The 14,090-nt window shown below is 47.7% G+C and overlaps 10 protein-coding genes across 10 annotated transcripts; 5 read left to right on the forward strand and 5 right to left on the reverse strand.

The window, feature by feature from the left end:
• Positions 1-173: 173 nt before the first annotated feature.
• AKAW2_51803A (cupredoxin domain-containing protein) lies at positions 174-1,086 on the reverse strand (the record flags this gene model as incomplete). Its single annotated transcript, XM_041691773.1, has 2 exons — positions 174-960; positions 1,016-1,086. The coding sequence occupies 2 exons, from the start codon at positions 1,084-1,086 to the stop codon at positions 174-176; spliced, it is 858 nt and encodes a 285-aa protein (XP_041545224.1).
• Positions 1,087-1,557: 471 nt separating this feature from the next.
• AKAW2_51804S (putative glutamine rich protein) lies at positions 1,558-3,371 on the forward strand (the record flags this gene model as incomplete). The annotated part of the gene is made up of 2 exons (XM_041691774.1): positions 1,558-1,891; positions 1,942-3,371. The coding sequence occupies 2 exons, from the start codon at positions 1,558-1,560 to the stop codon at positions 3,369-3,371; spliced, it is 1,764 nt and encodes a 587-aa protein (XP_041545225.1).
• A 329-nt stretch (positions 3,372-3,700) lies between these two features.
• AKAW2_51805A (class I SAM-dependent methyltransferase) lies at positions 3,701-4,777 on the reverse strand (the record flags this gene model as incomplete). The annotated part of the gene is made up of 1 exon (XM_041691775.1): positions 3,701-4,777. The coding sequence occupies one exon, from the start codon at positions 4,775-4,777 to the stop codon at positions 3,701-3,703; it is 1,077 nt and encodes a 358-aa protein (XP_041545226.1).
• A 231-nt stretch (positions 4,778-5,008) lies between these two features.
• AKAW2_51806A (uncharacterized protein) lies at positions 5,009-5,415 on the reverse strand (the record flags this gene model as incomplete). Its single annotated transcript, XM_041691776.1, has 2 exons — positions 5,009-5,080; positions 5,134-5,415. 2 exons carry the CDS (start codon positions 5,413-5,415, stop codon positions 5,009-5,011), a joined length of 354 nt encoding a protein of 117 aa, XP_041545227.1.
• A 198-nt stretch (positions 5,416-5,613) lies between these two features.
• Positions 5,614-6,004, reverse strand: AKAW2_51807A (uncharacterized protein; the record flags this gene model as incomplete). The annotated part of the gene is made up of 2 exons (XM_041691777.1): positions 5,614-5,621; positions 5,671-6,004. The coding sequence occupies 2 exons, from the start codon at positions 6,002-6,004 to the stop codon at positions 5,614-5,616; spliced, it is 342 nt and encodes a 113-aa protein (XP_041545228.1).
• Positions 6,005-7,071: 1,067 nt separating this feature from the next.
• Positions 7,072-7,777, forward strand: AKAW2_51808S (uncharacterized protein; the record flags this gene model as incomplete). Its single annotated transcript, XM_041691778.1, has 2 exons — positions 7,072-7,125; positions 7,172-7,777. The coding sequence occupies 2 exons, from the start codon at positions 7,072-7,074 to the stop codon at positions 7,775-7,777; spliced, it is 660 nt and encodes a 219-aa protein (XP_041545229.1).
• Positions 7,778-7,973: 196 nt separating this feature from the next.
• Positions 7,974-9,059, forward strand: AKAW2_51809S (uncharacterized protein; the record flags this gene model as incomplete). Its single annotated transcript, XM_041691780.1, has 1 exon — positions 7,974-9,059. One exon carries the CDS (start codon positions 7,974-7,976, stop codon positions 9,057-9,059), a length of 1,086 nt encoding a protein of 361 aa, XP_041545230.1.
• A 511-nt stretch (positions 9,060-9,570) lies between these two features.
• Positions 9,571-10,110, forward strand: AKAW2_51810S (uncharacterized protein; the record flags this gene model as incomplete). The annotated part of the gene is made up of 3 exons (XM_041691781.1): positions 9,571-9,925; positions 9,978-10,029; positions 10,080-10,110. 3 exons carry the CDS (start codon positions 9,571-9,573, stop codon positions 10,108-10,110), a joined length of 438 nt encoding a protein of 145 aa, XP_041545231.1.
• A 1,510-nt stretch (positions 10,111-11,620) lies between these two features.
• Positions 11,621-11,981, forward strand: AKAW2_51812S (uncharacterized protein; the record flags this gene model as incomplete). The annotated part of the gene is made up of 2 exons (XM_041691782.1): positions 11,621-11,877; positions 11,930-11,981. The coding sequence occupies 2 exons, from the start codon at positions 11,621-11,623 to the stop codon at positions 11,979-11,981; spliced, it is 309 nt and encodes a 102-aa protein (XP_041545232.1).
• Positions 11,982-12,298: 317 nt separating this feature from the next.
• On the reverse strand, positions 12,299-13,786 carry AKAW2_51811A (uncharacterized protein; the record flags this gene model as incomplete). Its single annotated transcript, XM_041691783.1, has 2 exons — positions 12,299-12,764; positions 12,816-13,786. The coding sequence occupies 2 exons, from the start codon at positions 13,784-13,786 to the stop codon at positions 12,299-12,301; spliced, it is 1,437 nt and encodes a 478-aa protein (XP_041545233.1).
• Positions 13,787-14,090: the final 304 nt, after the last annotated feature.

Below are 14,090 nucleotides of genomic sequence, written 5' to 3' on the forward strand. Positions count from 1 at the left end.
AAAGGTGAATTCTAACTAGGACAAGCCATATCATGTGTCGGGACAACTACCATCAAAACAATCAAGGAAATAGTACATGCGTAAGATGCTCTTGGAATACCATATACCATCAGCTTTGCGGACGCCAGACTTGACATGATGGCTGCGTTTGACATGAGCACCTTGACTTCATATCACAATATCCAAAGAACGACTGACAAAGCAAAAGTAAAGGCCGCACTGGTAATGCCAACGTATGAGTGAGCTTCCGCAGAAGAGTCAACTGTGTAGTTAGCCCGCCTGACAGACATTGTACTTTGTGTTTCGGAACAGGCAGCTGTCTCTGTGACAGTAATCACCAGGACCGGCAGGATATGAGAGGAAGGAACTGGAACGCGGTTGCTGATCGTAGCACTAGATAAGGAATTCAAGTGACCACTAACAGATCCAAAACTGAACGACGTAGAGGCAAGTGTTGACGGCAGGCGGTTAGAAGATAATATTTGACCGGTATTACCTAATCCAAGGACAGAACTCGGCAGGTAATTCATACCACTGGACGTAGGAACATGACTAACGGTACCTCGCCTGGCGGTGTCGAGAAATGATCTCATTCTGTCACCTGGGTTGAGGGCAAACACCATGCCCGCATGGCAATGCGAGTAGGGGTAGTCCTGTTTGCAAAAAAACCATCGCGGTTCGAGTGAAGTAACTGTGATTGTGAAAACAGTTTCCTCTATGTCTGTGAGGCTAAATTTGATAGATCCGGTGTCGAACTCATCGATCGGTGAGCACGGATCTTCCAGGCTCGACTCAGTTAAAGTGTGGTTTCGGCTTTGAAACACGAAACGAATCTGATCACCGACATTGGCGTTGAGACGGTTGGGTGAAAAGATGGGGTTGCCCTCACTTCCGACACTAACATAGTGTGTAACTTGAGTTTCTGTCTCAAAAATGTCAACTGCAATGTTCTGGTTGATGCTAAGATCCTTTAATGTTAGAAATCATGGATTATTCGCGCTCGGATGATACTAACTCAACTCTGACGGAATGTGCCTGAGGAGTGAGAGCAAGAAGCAAAGTAAGAAATAAAAGCATTTTTGCCATAGTGCAACACCTCAATCTTACATTTTACTAATCCGCCGTTGTAGTAACTGGCGATCATTAAAGTACCCTTTTCATCTTAGGAGGCCACAGTTTGCGCAATAGCCATAGTTTTGTAGTGTCCACAAACCATGGCTCTAACAAAGCTTATTTAAGGCCCATGGATGTTGGAAGTTTGCCATGTATCTCTAATTCCTAAATCATAATTACCATCTGCTGGCTCAGGCAAACTAGCAATCTACAGTCACTCTTGCTCATTCTAGTATTAATTCTATTCAGACTTTATCTTTTTCACATTTCAAATTTCTGAATCATCATTACTGTCTGCTGGATCAGACAAACTAGCAACCCACAACTTTTCTTGGTCCTTCGCCACTTTCGTATTGTTTTTATCTATACTGTCTCGTTTTGCGATCCACGCGCGTTTCTCAATCTTCCCTTCTTTCAAATAGGCATTGCCAGCACAGTCTCAATATGTCGACTGACACATCCGTCAGACAAACCTGGCAGCCCTTGCGCCAGGCTAGCTCTTCCGAGAATGGCACTGAAAAACGTGAATCTGGATTTCTTGAAGACGCCGACCCACTTGAGAAGCGTTCGAACCACCTTACCGAAGAAGAAGCGGCGGAAATTGTGAATGCGATTCTGGTGTCCACAACCGAAGATCCAAATGAATTTAGTACAGAGCTAGAACATCGAATCATTCCCGTGGGTTTCGGTCTGTCACTGGGAGAGCTGATTTATGTAATGGAGAGCGACCATTGGAAACAAATAAGAATGGAGAAAGAAACCATGGCAGCAAACCAGAGTCAGTAATGCCAATCAAAACAGCAGGGTCTATGCTAATTTGGTAAATAGAGATTCAAAGTATGTTAAAAAAATTGGCAGATAGTGGCAAACCAAAACCAGCCGAATGGGTGTATCATCGTATCGATCCCGATGATGAAAGGAATCCGACTGACCCCGAGTCTGAAAAACCGGCGAGCCCGCCCTCTTACCTTTATGCTGCAAACCAGCCCAACAACCCACCGGGTGGTCCAAGTGCTCAACAGGGAAACGGTTCAGCACATGCAGCATTGCAGAACCAACATAACCCGCAGACGGGGGCACATAACCAGTCAGGCGGTTCAAGTGCTCAACAGGGAAACGGTTCAGCACATGCAGCATTGCAGAACCAACATAACCCGCAGACGGGGGCACATAACCAGTCAGGCGGTTCAAGTGCTCAACAGGGAAACGGTTCAGCACATGCAGCATTCCAGCCTCAATATAGCGCGCAGAATGGCACACGTAAATTCAATGCAGCCGAAACAGGCACGCAACATGCCGCTGGTTCCCGTCAGGTCTTCTCCGTTCGAGCAAAGAAAGTACAACATCAAGTGACGCCTGGATTTACAACATCCGGCGAAGAGATCTGTTATATCCAGCCTCTGGGCAAGGGCCGGGCAAATTTTGTCGTCAAGTCTCCTGATGAATGTTATAGTCTTGTTGACTGTTCAATTTCTGGTGGTCCACTGGCTATTGAAGCTGCTAAGAACGCAGGTAAACCATTTACTGTGTCAGACGAGGCGAAGCTCAAAGAGTATCGAGAACTGGTCACACGTGGAGGCCAGTATGGAATCTCATTTGTAGCACCCGGGGCGTGGGATGCGTCAAAAAAACGAATGCCGTTCATAGTGGTTGGTTTCTATCATGTTTCGGCTCAGGACCCTAATAATACGGTTGAAGCGGCTGTATCCAGGTCTAACCTGGGCAAGATATTGAAGTCACCGCGTCAAGCAGAACACATGATCGTGCAGTGCCTGGGTTGTGAGTCGCACTGGAGACTCCGTGAAGCCTTGTCATTTCAATTTTGTATGGAGGCTCCACTCAGTGCAACCCACATAAACTTTCCTAGTCAACAACCAATGGCAGCACCTCCCAACCAACCAGGTCCTCCGAATCAGCAAAATCACTATTACGGCGGATATTCAATTCCCCAGCGCATGGCTCCTGAGTGGAACGAGCAGGTGCCTTGGTGGCTTCAGAAACCACAGCAGGCTAGTCATCAATTCCCCACCCAAGAGACCCAAAGCATACCACACCAGCAACCTGCGGGGGTCTATCCTCAGTACATGACGGAGCCAGTGAACTGGCAACAAGCCTTCAATTATATGTCTCCTGCCTATCAGCAGCAGCCTTTCATGATGCCATATAATCCCTTTCATATGGTTCCACAGTTGCAGGGGCTGAACCCTAAGCAGGCGATACCGCAGGATCTACCAAGCCTAGGACAGCCAATCCAGTAGCCGCTGCAGGTATCGGTTGGTGGGGGAGATAAGGAAGAGGCCCGGGAGACAACAATCAACAGCAAGAGTGGTAGCGGTGCCATAAACACGACTGGGACAAGCGAACCAAACCAGGACATTTCTATCTGAATCACTAGTGTTGGATCATTCATAACTACATTCTCCTGTGACACACAGTAATATGGTTAGACGGATTCTCGTAGCTAGATAATAGATAGCAAATGGCAATGATACTATTCCATTCTTTTAAAAACTCCAGTAGGGATGTATGTAATAGGCTTAGATTCACACGGTGACAGCTTAGCACTAATTTGGCTTTGTCTAGCTTACTACATGGGGCGACGCGCTCGATACAAATGCAAGGTATTAAAGCTGCAGCTTTCATCCCTTAAAGTTTCAGATCTGACTTTGGCAGCAAGGTGTCGTATTTGGTCAGGTTTCCATCCGAGGATGCTGCTAAAGGGCACAACGCTAAGTGGCTCAATACTTTCAATGAATGCTTGACGGTACCAGAGACCAACGAGCCGTTCGTATTCATCGTTGTGCCACTGCCCCAAAGGAAGCCCGACCTGATGGTGATGAATTTCCACAAAACCAGCTCCCTGTAGTTTCTGCATCGTCCACTGAGGGCAGTGGGCTAATGGTCTCACGGCCTTCTCTGTTGCCTGGGTCAGGCTCTGATACCAGAACTGCATTGCACAGTCGCCTTTGGTATGTCTCACAGAACGAGGTGTGAAGTCAATCTCTATCTGCTCGAGCCAACCGCCATCACATAGGTGAGCATATACCTTGCGGTAGAGACCTTGCCAGTCGGATATATACCCGCAACCCATTCGCAGATATATAACATCCCACTCATTTTCACCCAGGGTCCATGGGCTTTCAAGATCGAAAGGAGCACGAAAACTGCAGTTTTCAGGCTTGTTGGACGGTTGAATGGGAGCAATATCAATACCAACAACAAAAGCACCGGGGAACTGCCGTGCTATGTCAATTGCCCATATTCCCGTCCCGCATCCTAAGTCAAGAAAGCGACCGTTTTCGGGATGCGGTACATGGACGAGCTTTTCAGACATTAGCGCAATAGAGAAGACCTTATGAAAAAAGTCCAGGCGGTCTTGCTCTTGGTCGTCAAATGGTGAGCCTGTCCTCAGAAGGTGAGGCTTGCAGCCACTTTGTCCATATTGTTCCTTGCGATGGTTCATCGTCAATCTGCGTCTTGGTAGGCAAATGTCTAAACTTTCGCCTTTCATCGATGGGACGTATACGGAGGATTGAAATTGCCGGCCGTGACTCCGGGGCAAACTCGAAAGAGAATAGTTGACGGTGTCACCGTCATCGTTTAAGATATTCTCAAGGCTCATCGGGTTTCGTCTTGGTTCAAGCGACAGTTCTTCTCTTAGCATTGTTGGAGTAAGCGCACGGGAAAGGTGGAGTATGCTACGGTTTAGCGCAATCAGGCGCTCTTCAGTGAAAGAAGGTAATTGTAGATTAAGAAAGGTGACAACAGAGAAATGACACTAGGAGACTTTATAACTTTTTTTCCCGCAGACCAGGATCCTCACAAAAGCTCCAAATCAGTAACAATTTCTTCCAGTCCTGACCCATGATAGTCCCACCGCCTAATTTCCCTGGCCCTAGAGGGAAGAATCATGAATGCGCTTGCTCCACTCCAGATAATGCTGTAAAAGATCAATATTCTTGTGTGTCTAACCATAGTCAGAGGGTCATTCATATAAAATGAGTGCGGATTACGACTTACTCGGTCCACGATCATTTGATCTTCAACGGTGGGTAAGAGAAGGGCGTCCATGTTATCCCCAGCAAGGAGGTCCCTAACCAATGCGTCCACCTTTTCCCTGGCTAGTCTCTTTAAAGCCCCGGTACTTTTCTGTATTGCTTGTAGCATGCCAGAAACAGCGACCTCGGTACGAGAGAAGTTTCTTTCCCGAAGAAGCTCTACAATAACACGTTGTTGGATGCCTAGAGATGAAAAGTATATCACAAGTGCTTTCTCTTGGTCTGTCCAAGCGTACCCGCCCATGATGAAATGATTGCATTCGCAGTGTAGAAGTCGACAGCGGCTGGACTATTTGACTGAAAACACGACCACCAGACTCAGTATTTAACCGCCGATAAGCCATCCACCCCACCCTAGTATTACCATTTATAGCGGCCACATGCGATAGTGAATCACGCCTCGCGCTATTGGTTGACTTTAGGCTTGCGTCAGAAGACTAGACTAGCGCGCTACAGTCGAATGAGAATCAGTAGTCTCACTGCATGGGGATAAACCTACTCTCTTTATCATCGCAAGTTCGGCAACTGTGAGACTCAGAAGGTAGTCGAGAAGGCCATGGTCGGCACACGGCTTCCCTATTCCACTGACCAAGTTCTTCGCTCCAAAGCTCCGGGTGTGTGTGACGCATACGGTCCAATTTGCTCGCAACGGAGGATTTTGTACGTTCGTATTCAGGTATAGTTGCCGGTATTCCAGCCACAGAACCTTCCTGGACACCCCGCACCCAAGCTCTCTTATTCGTTAGCACCGCGGCAATTGTCTTGTATTCAACTCCCCACATATCGAGAATAATCGCCACCGCAGTCTCGTCGACACTCCAAGTGGTACCCATGTTGTATTTTTTCTGTTTATACCATGACAATTGAGCGGTAGATTAAGCTACTTATAGGCCTCTTTACTAGAAAAATTCAGCACTTGGGTTTACTATAACTTGCTGTGCCGCAATCACGTTGAGTTTGCTAGTTACTCAAGGTTCCTTTGTGAAGCCCATGGCTCTCAACTAGCTATTGCGGCAATAGCAACTTTATTATTTGCCACAAGGCTACGCTGCATCCTAGCGAATGAGATCTCTAGCACAGTAGATTTAGTTGGACCGCAGTCAGTGGTGCTCACATGGAAGTATTAAGGCACAGCTGATAATAGGCCCGATGTTCCCGATCAATTGCCCTGCTCGAGGTGTGATAATGCAATCTCGCTGCGCCGTGTAAAGTCCTTGTTTCTGGTTGGTCTTCCCATTACTGAGCTAGCAAGGATAAAAGTACTACTGGCGGCTTGGATAGCGAGCCGTGATTCCGTCGGCCAACCAGGAGCCCGAATTGGCGCGGCTGTGCCGCGAGAACCGAGAGACTGCCAGGGGTAAAGTAGACGGCCTTTCCTAAAGAAGTTTGATTCGAGACAGTGTCTCGTTCTTCCTCGTTGTTAGAAAGAGAGAAACTACCGAAATTCAAGGAAGATGCGGCAAGGCGATGGGTGCCGTAAAACCCCCTCAAAATGATCGTGGATATGATTAGCCACACACTCCAGCCCTCGTGCACTTCGAAAGATTTTCTGGTCATCTTCTGATAGAGATTGACAGGATGTTGACCCAGGCAAGATCTACTTGGCTTCCAGAGGATGATGAACTATTGATCATTGTACGTGAGGAAAATATGCAGTGCACATGGGAAGAACTTGCAAAGTTATTTAATAATCGCGTCGCTAACGCCCGCTACCGATCGGCCAATGCTATCAAGAAAAGAATGAACAAGTAAGCTGCGACTCCATTCCTCTGCATCCTGTCGGCGCCTGCATCCTCCCTTGGGAAGGCTTCGCTCTGGAAGTCCGTGAAACGATAAAGCCGGCGGCTTTCCCCTCTTCTCTTTCTCAAGTCATCAACTAAGCGCATGCTGCTAACCTCCCATGGCTGAAGAGAGCTTCGCCACCGCTTTATCCAGCGGGGAAATTACTGTGGAGGTAAGTATACATGCCTTGAATATAGCCAAAGCTAATGTTGTTACAGTTATTCCACCAGCGTCATATTACGTACCTGCATCAGATCATTCGAGCGTCAGCCCACAATGGCGCCTTGAGGAGGCAACTCTGGATAGCAGATACCGAGCGCCAGCGCAGGTTGATTGGCGAAATGGCAGCTGCCAACCTGTCCCACCATCAGCAACTACACTGGGAGAAGGTCGCTCATGCGCAGACCAGGCAGGCATTAGAGGTCGAAAAGAATTTACATCTCCAGACGAGAACAGTCATTGATCGTCAGGAGCATACGCTTTCTAGTGTTCGTGCAGCCCTCAATGCTACCGAGCAGGCTTTGGGTCTTGAGCGTGAGCGATCGGAGGAAATGGCAGCAGAGTTAGACCGGACACTGAGGAAGTTTCACTTGGTGGATACGTTAGTGGACACGATGCTTCTTCAGGAGGACATCCAGTTGGATATGCCTGACCGTTCCAGACAAATCACTGATTTGATACTGGACTTGGAGAGGCAAATGGAAGAAAGGTATCGTGATTTACTGAGCCAGAAAGATGTACAAATCGCACGGTTGGAAGACATGCTTGGAAGCCTGAAAAAGAGGGCATTGTCTGGAAGAGCACAGAGTGAGCCGGCTAGCTAACTGGGTCTCTCTATCACTGCGTCTAAACGTATAATATCATTGGTTGATCGATATACCGAGTCCTTAGGTCCTGTAATAGGCCTCCCGTTTTAAAATCTAGCCGTAGAAAACCATGGCCCTGGCGCGAAAACTATGGCCCTTGACAGCATAAATAGTTGTCAACCCTCCTGAGGCTTAAACCATACAAATGCTCACAATGGCAAAGTGCGAACACTCCTTTTTTCTGGAAGTAGCTGTCGGCCAGGCTGCACCACAGTTGGTATACGGGTGCCGACTTGCTCGGCTGGTTGGTGAACTGTCTGAGCCGTCGACCCAGCTACCCCAAATGATCTTCTTCGCAGGCCGCCGACTGAAAAATCAGGCACTAAGGCAGGTATGCCACAGTAACTATAGAGGCCACAGTCATCATCAGCGATGTATAAATATACGCACGGACAACCGTACATTACGTTCCCTGCAGCCACGATTCTTCGTAGATTGTGACCCTATCGGCGATTTCACATCACAAGATTTTGGGATACCAAGGATCTGTCACCCAGAGAAGGTTTTTCCGCTCGACACGTCCTTCCAGGGACGTTACTTGCAGGATCTCATACTCTCACGTTTAATCTTTCCGTTTATCGACGTGCTCTGTATCTTTGCTGATGATATTGGTGGACTGGGGGCAGCCCGTAACTTACTCCTGGCCTGGGCGAAGATCGGGTCTGCCTCTAGCCTATCTCATGCGGTAAGGCCCAGGGTGGTGATCGTTGTTGGTGCCACCCAAAGCACCACGCATGACATCCTTGACGACGAGGAATTTCTCCATGAGCTGCTCGAAGCTGGGGATGTCCCGTTCCTGGCGGCCTTTGGGGACGTTAGGATATCCCGTCTTCCACCTGAAGGTCTCTCGCCTGAGGCTCGCTTTCTAGGATTGGCAGAGGATATTTCCAGGGGCCTTCGGGACATGAGACGTATTCGTGACCGCCACTATGCTCTCTTCTCAGCAACACACCTGGAGTCATTTTTCAGACTGGCCTTAGAGCATGTATCTGCATCGCCACTCTCATCATTTAACTTTATACGCGCGGCCCGGTACCAGAATCCATTGGACGGTGCATTTACATCTCATATCACCAACTTCCTCAAGTTGGGAAACAGAACACGAGCCCCCTATGATATCATGGCATCTTACATTGCGTCGGCCATCTTAATGGATGCCTATCCCACGGGAATGCACCGTACGTTGGATCTCTCTGATATTGTTTTGCATCGTGTTGACAGCTGTAGACTTTTGTCCTAGACAGTTGTTTCATACATTATATCGTGACGCATGCTACAGAGCACTTCGGGGCGTTTATAGTACCGATGCGATGGCTTCGCTGCAATGCCGAAGAATCGAGAAGCAATTCATAACCTTGTTCGAGGATATGGCAATGAACCTGGTTCCATCTTCGCATATGCATCGGCACACCCTTGAATCTCAGAGGAAATATTGGGTATGGGCCAGATCCAATCAGACATGTCTATGGTGCCTCCGACGGTATCCCGAGCAGCCGCTCCCATGTGGACATACTATATGCGATACGTGCACGGAAATATTTGGTGAGGGCACGCTTCACCTGGACTACGAATACAACATCCGGCTGTGTATACTGTGCGGAGGTACCCGCTGTCTTACTGTAAGACTAAAGCCACCGACGGCTGCAGCTCGAGTATTAAGTATTGACGGGGGTGGCCCTCGATGCGTTATTCCTCTTCAAAACCTAGAAATACTGCAGGAATTCATTGGGCCAGACCTCTCTGTTGCAGAAATGTTTGAACTCAAGGTCGGAACCAGCTCAGGTGGCTTGGTAGTTCTTGGTCTTGATATTCTACATTTGACGGTGCCCCAGTGCCAGTCGCTTTTCCAAACATTAGCCAGGAAGATTTTCGATCCCACGCGACGCAGACGACTTCTTAGCATTCTACTGGCTGACGAGGTCTATGATACTGCAGTATTTGAGGACACTTTAAAAGAGTATTTTGGGGCCAGTCGCCGAATTCTGGACGTCCAACCGTCACTGCTGTCTACAGGGAAGGTGGCGGTCACAGCCACCTCAATCAACGATGGTTCTTTGTATATCTTCACAAACTACAATGGTACTGCACCACATAGAGCAGAATCAGGTACAACTGTCTCTTCTGTTATTGATTAAAAAGCGCTGCTGACTCCATCTAGTTTACGGAAGACTACGGCCTGATGTCGAGCATGAGCCTTTTGTTTGGCAGGTGTAAGTAAGTAAATCGATAGTAGTAAATATGATTACTAATATTTTCTTAGTGCACGTGCAACATCAGCAGCCCCACCGTAGGTGTTCTACCCTGTGCTGTGACACTGCGGCTAATAGTCCCACAGCTACTTTTCAACTATCACTATCCCCGGCTTGGGTACCTTTCAGGATGGTGGCATGGGGCGGCACAACTGTCCGCTCAATGTAGCATTATCGGAAGTTAAACACTTATGGCCCAGCGTCGCAGACCCTGATGCTGTTATCACACTCGGAACTGGGAGTGAACTGGCTTCACCAAGACTCTCCCGCTTCCGTAATATTGTGGTCGACGGGTGGATTCCACGGGTCTATCGGTCACTAAAAAATTCATTCGACGGCCAAACAACATGGAAGGAGGTAAAGATGCGCTTACAAGACGATGGAGAGGGTTACTTTAGGTTCGATGAATATCTCTCAGATGGGTTGCCCGCCATAGACGACACGGAGTGCATGGGTTCATTAACGGCCCAAACTCGAATGCAGTCGGGAAGATATCATGAAGAGGCGGCACTCACTCTGCTTACGACATGCCTATATTTCCGGTTAGATACTCTACCAGAATACCGGACTGGTCTCTACTATTGTTCTGGTACCATACGATGTCGTATACAGTCGCGAGCATTGATCAAGCGATTGGAGACGATTCCTGGCAGCAAGGAAATATATAAAGACAACCATAACCTGGGTCTTCATTTATCAACTGATGATATTTGTGGTGTTTGTCAACGCTATTCTCTTCCAGTTCGTTTTTTTATGCGTGACCTCGAAGAAAATTTTATTCTATCTCTACGGCTCGGTTCTACAAAACGCCGGTTAAGTGCATTTCCAAGGAAAATACAATGGTTTATTGATGAGCAAAAGCTCGACTGTCCATTTGGAACCTCCAATCACAGCATACCGTTCAGAGTGGACTGTCCAGCTTGTGACACGCGGACCAAAACTCGAGGTCAGAAGAGGAAGTACATGGGTATTTAATGGTTCAGCGGCCAGACACCCATTGCTCATTCCTCTCTACCTTCCCTTTTCAGTGCCTTTCCCAGTTCCCCGATACATTTTTTGAGAGCCGAGCCTTGTTCCTCCAGCAATAACCTGAGTTGCTGGTTTTGCTTGCGCAATTCGCTGATCAACTCTTGGTCTTCGGTGTGGAGTATTTGGAACTTGTTCAACTCGGCGATAAGATGTGTTATTTTATGTTCAAAGTCCACAATTTGCACTTCTTGCATTGCAGCAGTTTAATGAAGAACTTGCTTTCTGTACAGCCTTAGCATAATATAATCACTTGGTTCTGTGCCATACCTTAGGAATTCCGTGGAATAGAACTTCACTCTGATAGTGCATCAAGACTTGATATTTTTGATGTGGAGGGGAGCGGCACGCAGGGACCTCAGAATAGGGGGTTACGGCGCTAGCGTTTCCTAGTACCGAGGACTCATGATAGAGCCGCGCGAGGGGCCATGGTTTGAGGGGGCGTGCACCATGGCCAATTCAGTTTAAAAGGGCCTCTGCACTTTGGTCCTAACTATCCTTTGCTTTTGATTCACACCATTGCAATATGGAGGAACAGCAGCTAGATCTGGAGATTGAACAGCTGTTCAAAGAACTTGAGAATATTCCTGCACAAAGTGTGTATGATCCTACCTTTGATGCACTTTTATTATCTGGAAATCTTGATAATTCCACCTTCACCCAATTTCCTGCTCTCCCATCACTGGAAGATAGCTCGACCTACCCGCCAGAGAGTACGTACATTCAGGCTCTTGAGCTAGAGAATCAAGAGATGAAGACGGAAATCCAGTCACTGAAGAATGAGTGCGTTTCATTAGACCCTACCTATTATTAATGATATCTAATACTGGTCTAGATTAGAATATTTGAAAAGGTCTCTTCTGATTTTGTATCTGTCAAGTCATTAATGTTGACATAATCCTAGTACTGTGGGATCCCTAAGGACATATCTGACCGAACTGCAGCCATGGATGCTGGAAGTGACCGATGCTCTCGAAAAGTTAGGGCAGGCGCCGATGTCCGCTACGGATATAGAATTCGCTAGTGACCTGGCTGATTAGGCGATTTTCATACTGTTCTTGGGTTCTTCTTTCACTTAGCTGGAGCCATAAACCCGAAAGGGAGGGGGAGATGCGTTTTTCTACATGTTTCATTGAGTACTATGTAATACCAACTGTTGAATCTAATCAATATAAATTGATTTCGTTGCACAGGCACAGCTTCTTCACTCAGCTTCCGTCTGTAGGATTTTCTGCCTCAGGTATCCCAGCGCCTTGATAAAGGAAGTACGTTCTGCCATGAGATAACTGGTATTGTTTGCCCTCAATTCTAGTTGCTTTATGACTCTGGAAAAGCTTTCATTAGCTCCACGAGACAGAGCTTTAGTTCTGATAACCTTGGCTAAGGCGGCCACAGAGAAGGTATCCAGTTCGTCAAGGAAGAGGGAAGAGGACGACAAAACATCTGCCTGTTGCGTAGGGGTGCTAACGGCATCGAACCTCCCGATGATCTTTTCCAAGATATTATAGAGGTCTGACTGTAGATCTTCATTGCATATATCTGGGTAGTCTTCTTGGAGCTTGAGACCATATAGTGTTGAAGCAAGCTGTGCAGGTGTATAGAAATGGCCACCAACAGCAAGGCAATCCTCTGGGGTGAACACGGCATGTGGGCAGCTAGGCGGCATAACACTATAAGAAACCATGAGCTTCTATTTCAATCAATTCTGGAAGAGCACTTACAAGAGATCTCCGGGGCATAGCTCCACGCGTGTCCAACCGTCCTCGTACCCTTCGGTATGCTGCGAGCCCGCAGCGGCCAGTAGTCGGACTGCACCGAATGAAAGTTTCCGAGGGAAGTACCAGATTTTGCGACCTTCGAGTATCAAGATCCAGGTCAGCTGGCCTCCAGTGTCCACATGAATTGAGGATATTGCATTTTTTCCGCTAAGGATGAAGAATTCTTGTCGGCTGGTCCTCCAATCCGAATCAGTTCGGCCAACACTATCCAGGGCCCTGCGCGTGACCTTCTCGTGAAGGTCACACGCAATGATTTCAGTCGGGCAGAAATCACCAAATCTATTCTCAATATCCAGAAGATTAAGAGCATGTCGATCTCGCTCCGGAAGCTTCCAGTGCTGTAATATATCCTGGACTGTCATTGTCCGTGTCCTTAAGGATGGGTCCACCACGGAGTAATCATAAACATCAATAGTCTTTTCGGGTTGCTCTTGTAGATGAGCCCAGAACATATCCATGTTCAGTTTCCGGCCACAGAGTGAAGTGTTTGGTGATCTAACTTTATGGAGCAGTGGCCGGTCAAATTTCTTATCAAGCCAGTGAGACAGAGCTTGAGAGTTTTCAAGAAGGATGACATCTCCATCAGAAGTCGGAAAGACCGAAGGGACTAAAGCAACCATCTCAAGTGGGCGCTTCGACTGGTTCAGCTCTCTCATGGCCTTTCCAATGACATCTGCTCTCGATTCTGCCCACTTTGCGTCCTTATCCAGCTCGCGCATGAAGTTCCGAAGCTCTTCGATGCCTTCATTGCTATGTGTCGGGAAATCAAGACTATAAGAGCCCCATTTTATGCCTTCGGGGATTCGAAGCATTTGGCGTCGCTTTCTGTACTCTTTCTTCCATCTCTTGCGTTGGCTTGTCTGGGGTGCTAGGTCTTGGCAATTCATTGCAGGGTGTAGAGAGATGCCACTCATCAAATTGATAAAAAAAGGGAAAGAGTTCTAGTTACCGACATTAGTGGCGAAGGCATGCGGGAGACCGGGTTAAATGGTGGAGCGATGTTCTTTTGACAGCTAAGTTGCCTCACACGGAGGGAAGTTCCCTTGCGTGGGGGACAAGCTACCTTGGACACGGGAAGTTCCCTCCGACGGCCGAAAATTCCCTGCCGTATACATGGGGCGGGCACACTGGGCGCTTACAGAATGAGTTCGGCTATCGTGCACGCACCTCTAGGCCCTATCGCATGTAGTGAAATATGTCACCAAGTCGATTCGGTTA

This window comes from Aspergillus luchuensis, chromosome 5 (assembly GCF_016861625.1).
Source record: "Aspergillus luchuensis IFO 4308 DNA, chromosome 5, nearly complete sequence".
Lineage (NCBI taxonomy): Eukaryota > Fungi > Ascomycota > Eurotiomycetes > Eurotiales > Aspergillaceae > Aspergillus > Aspergillus luchuensis.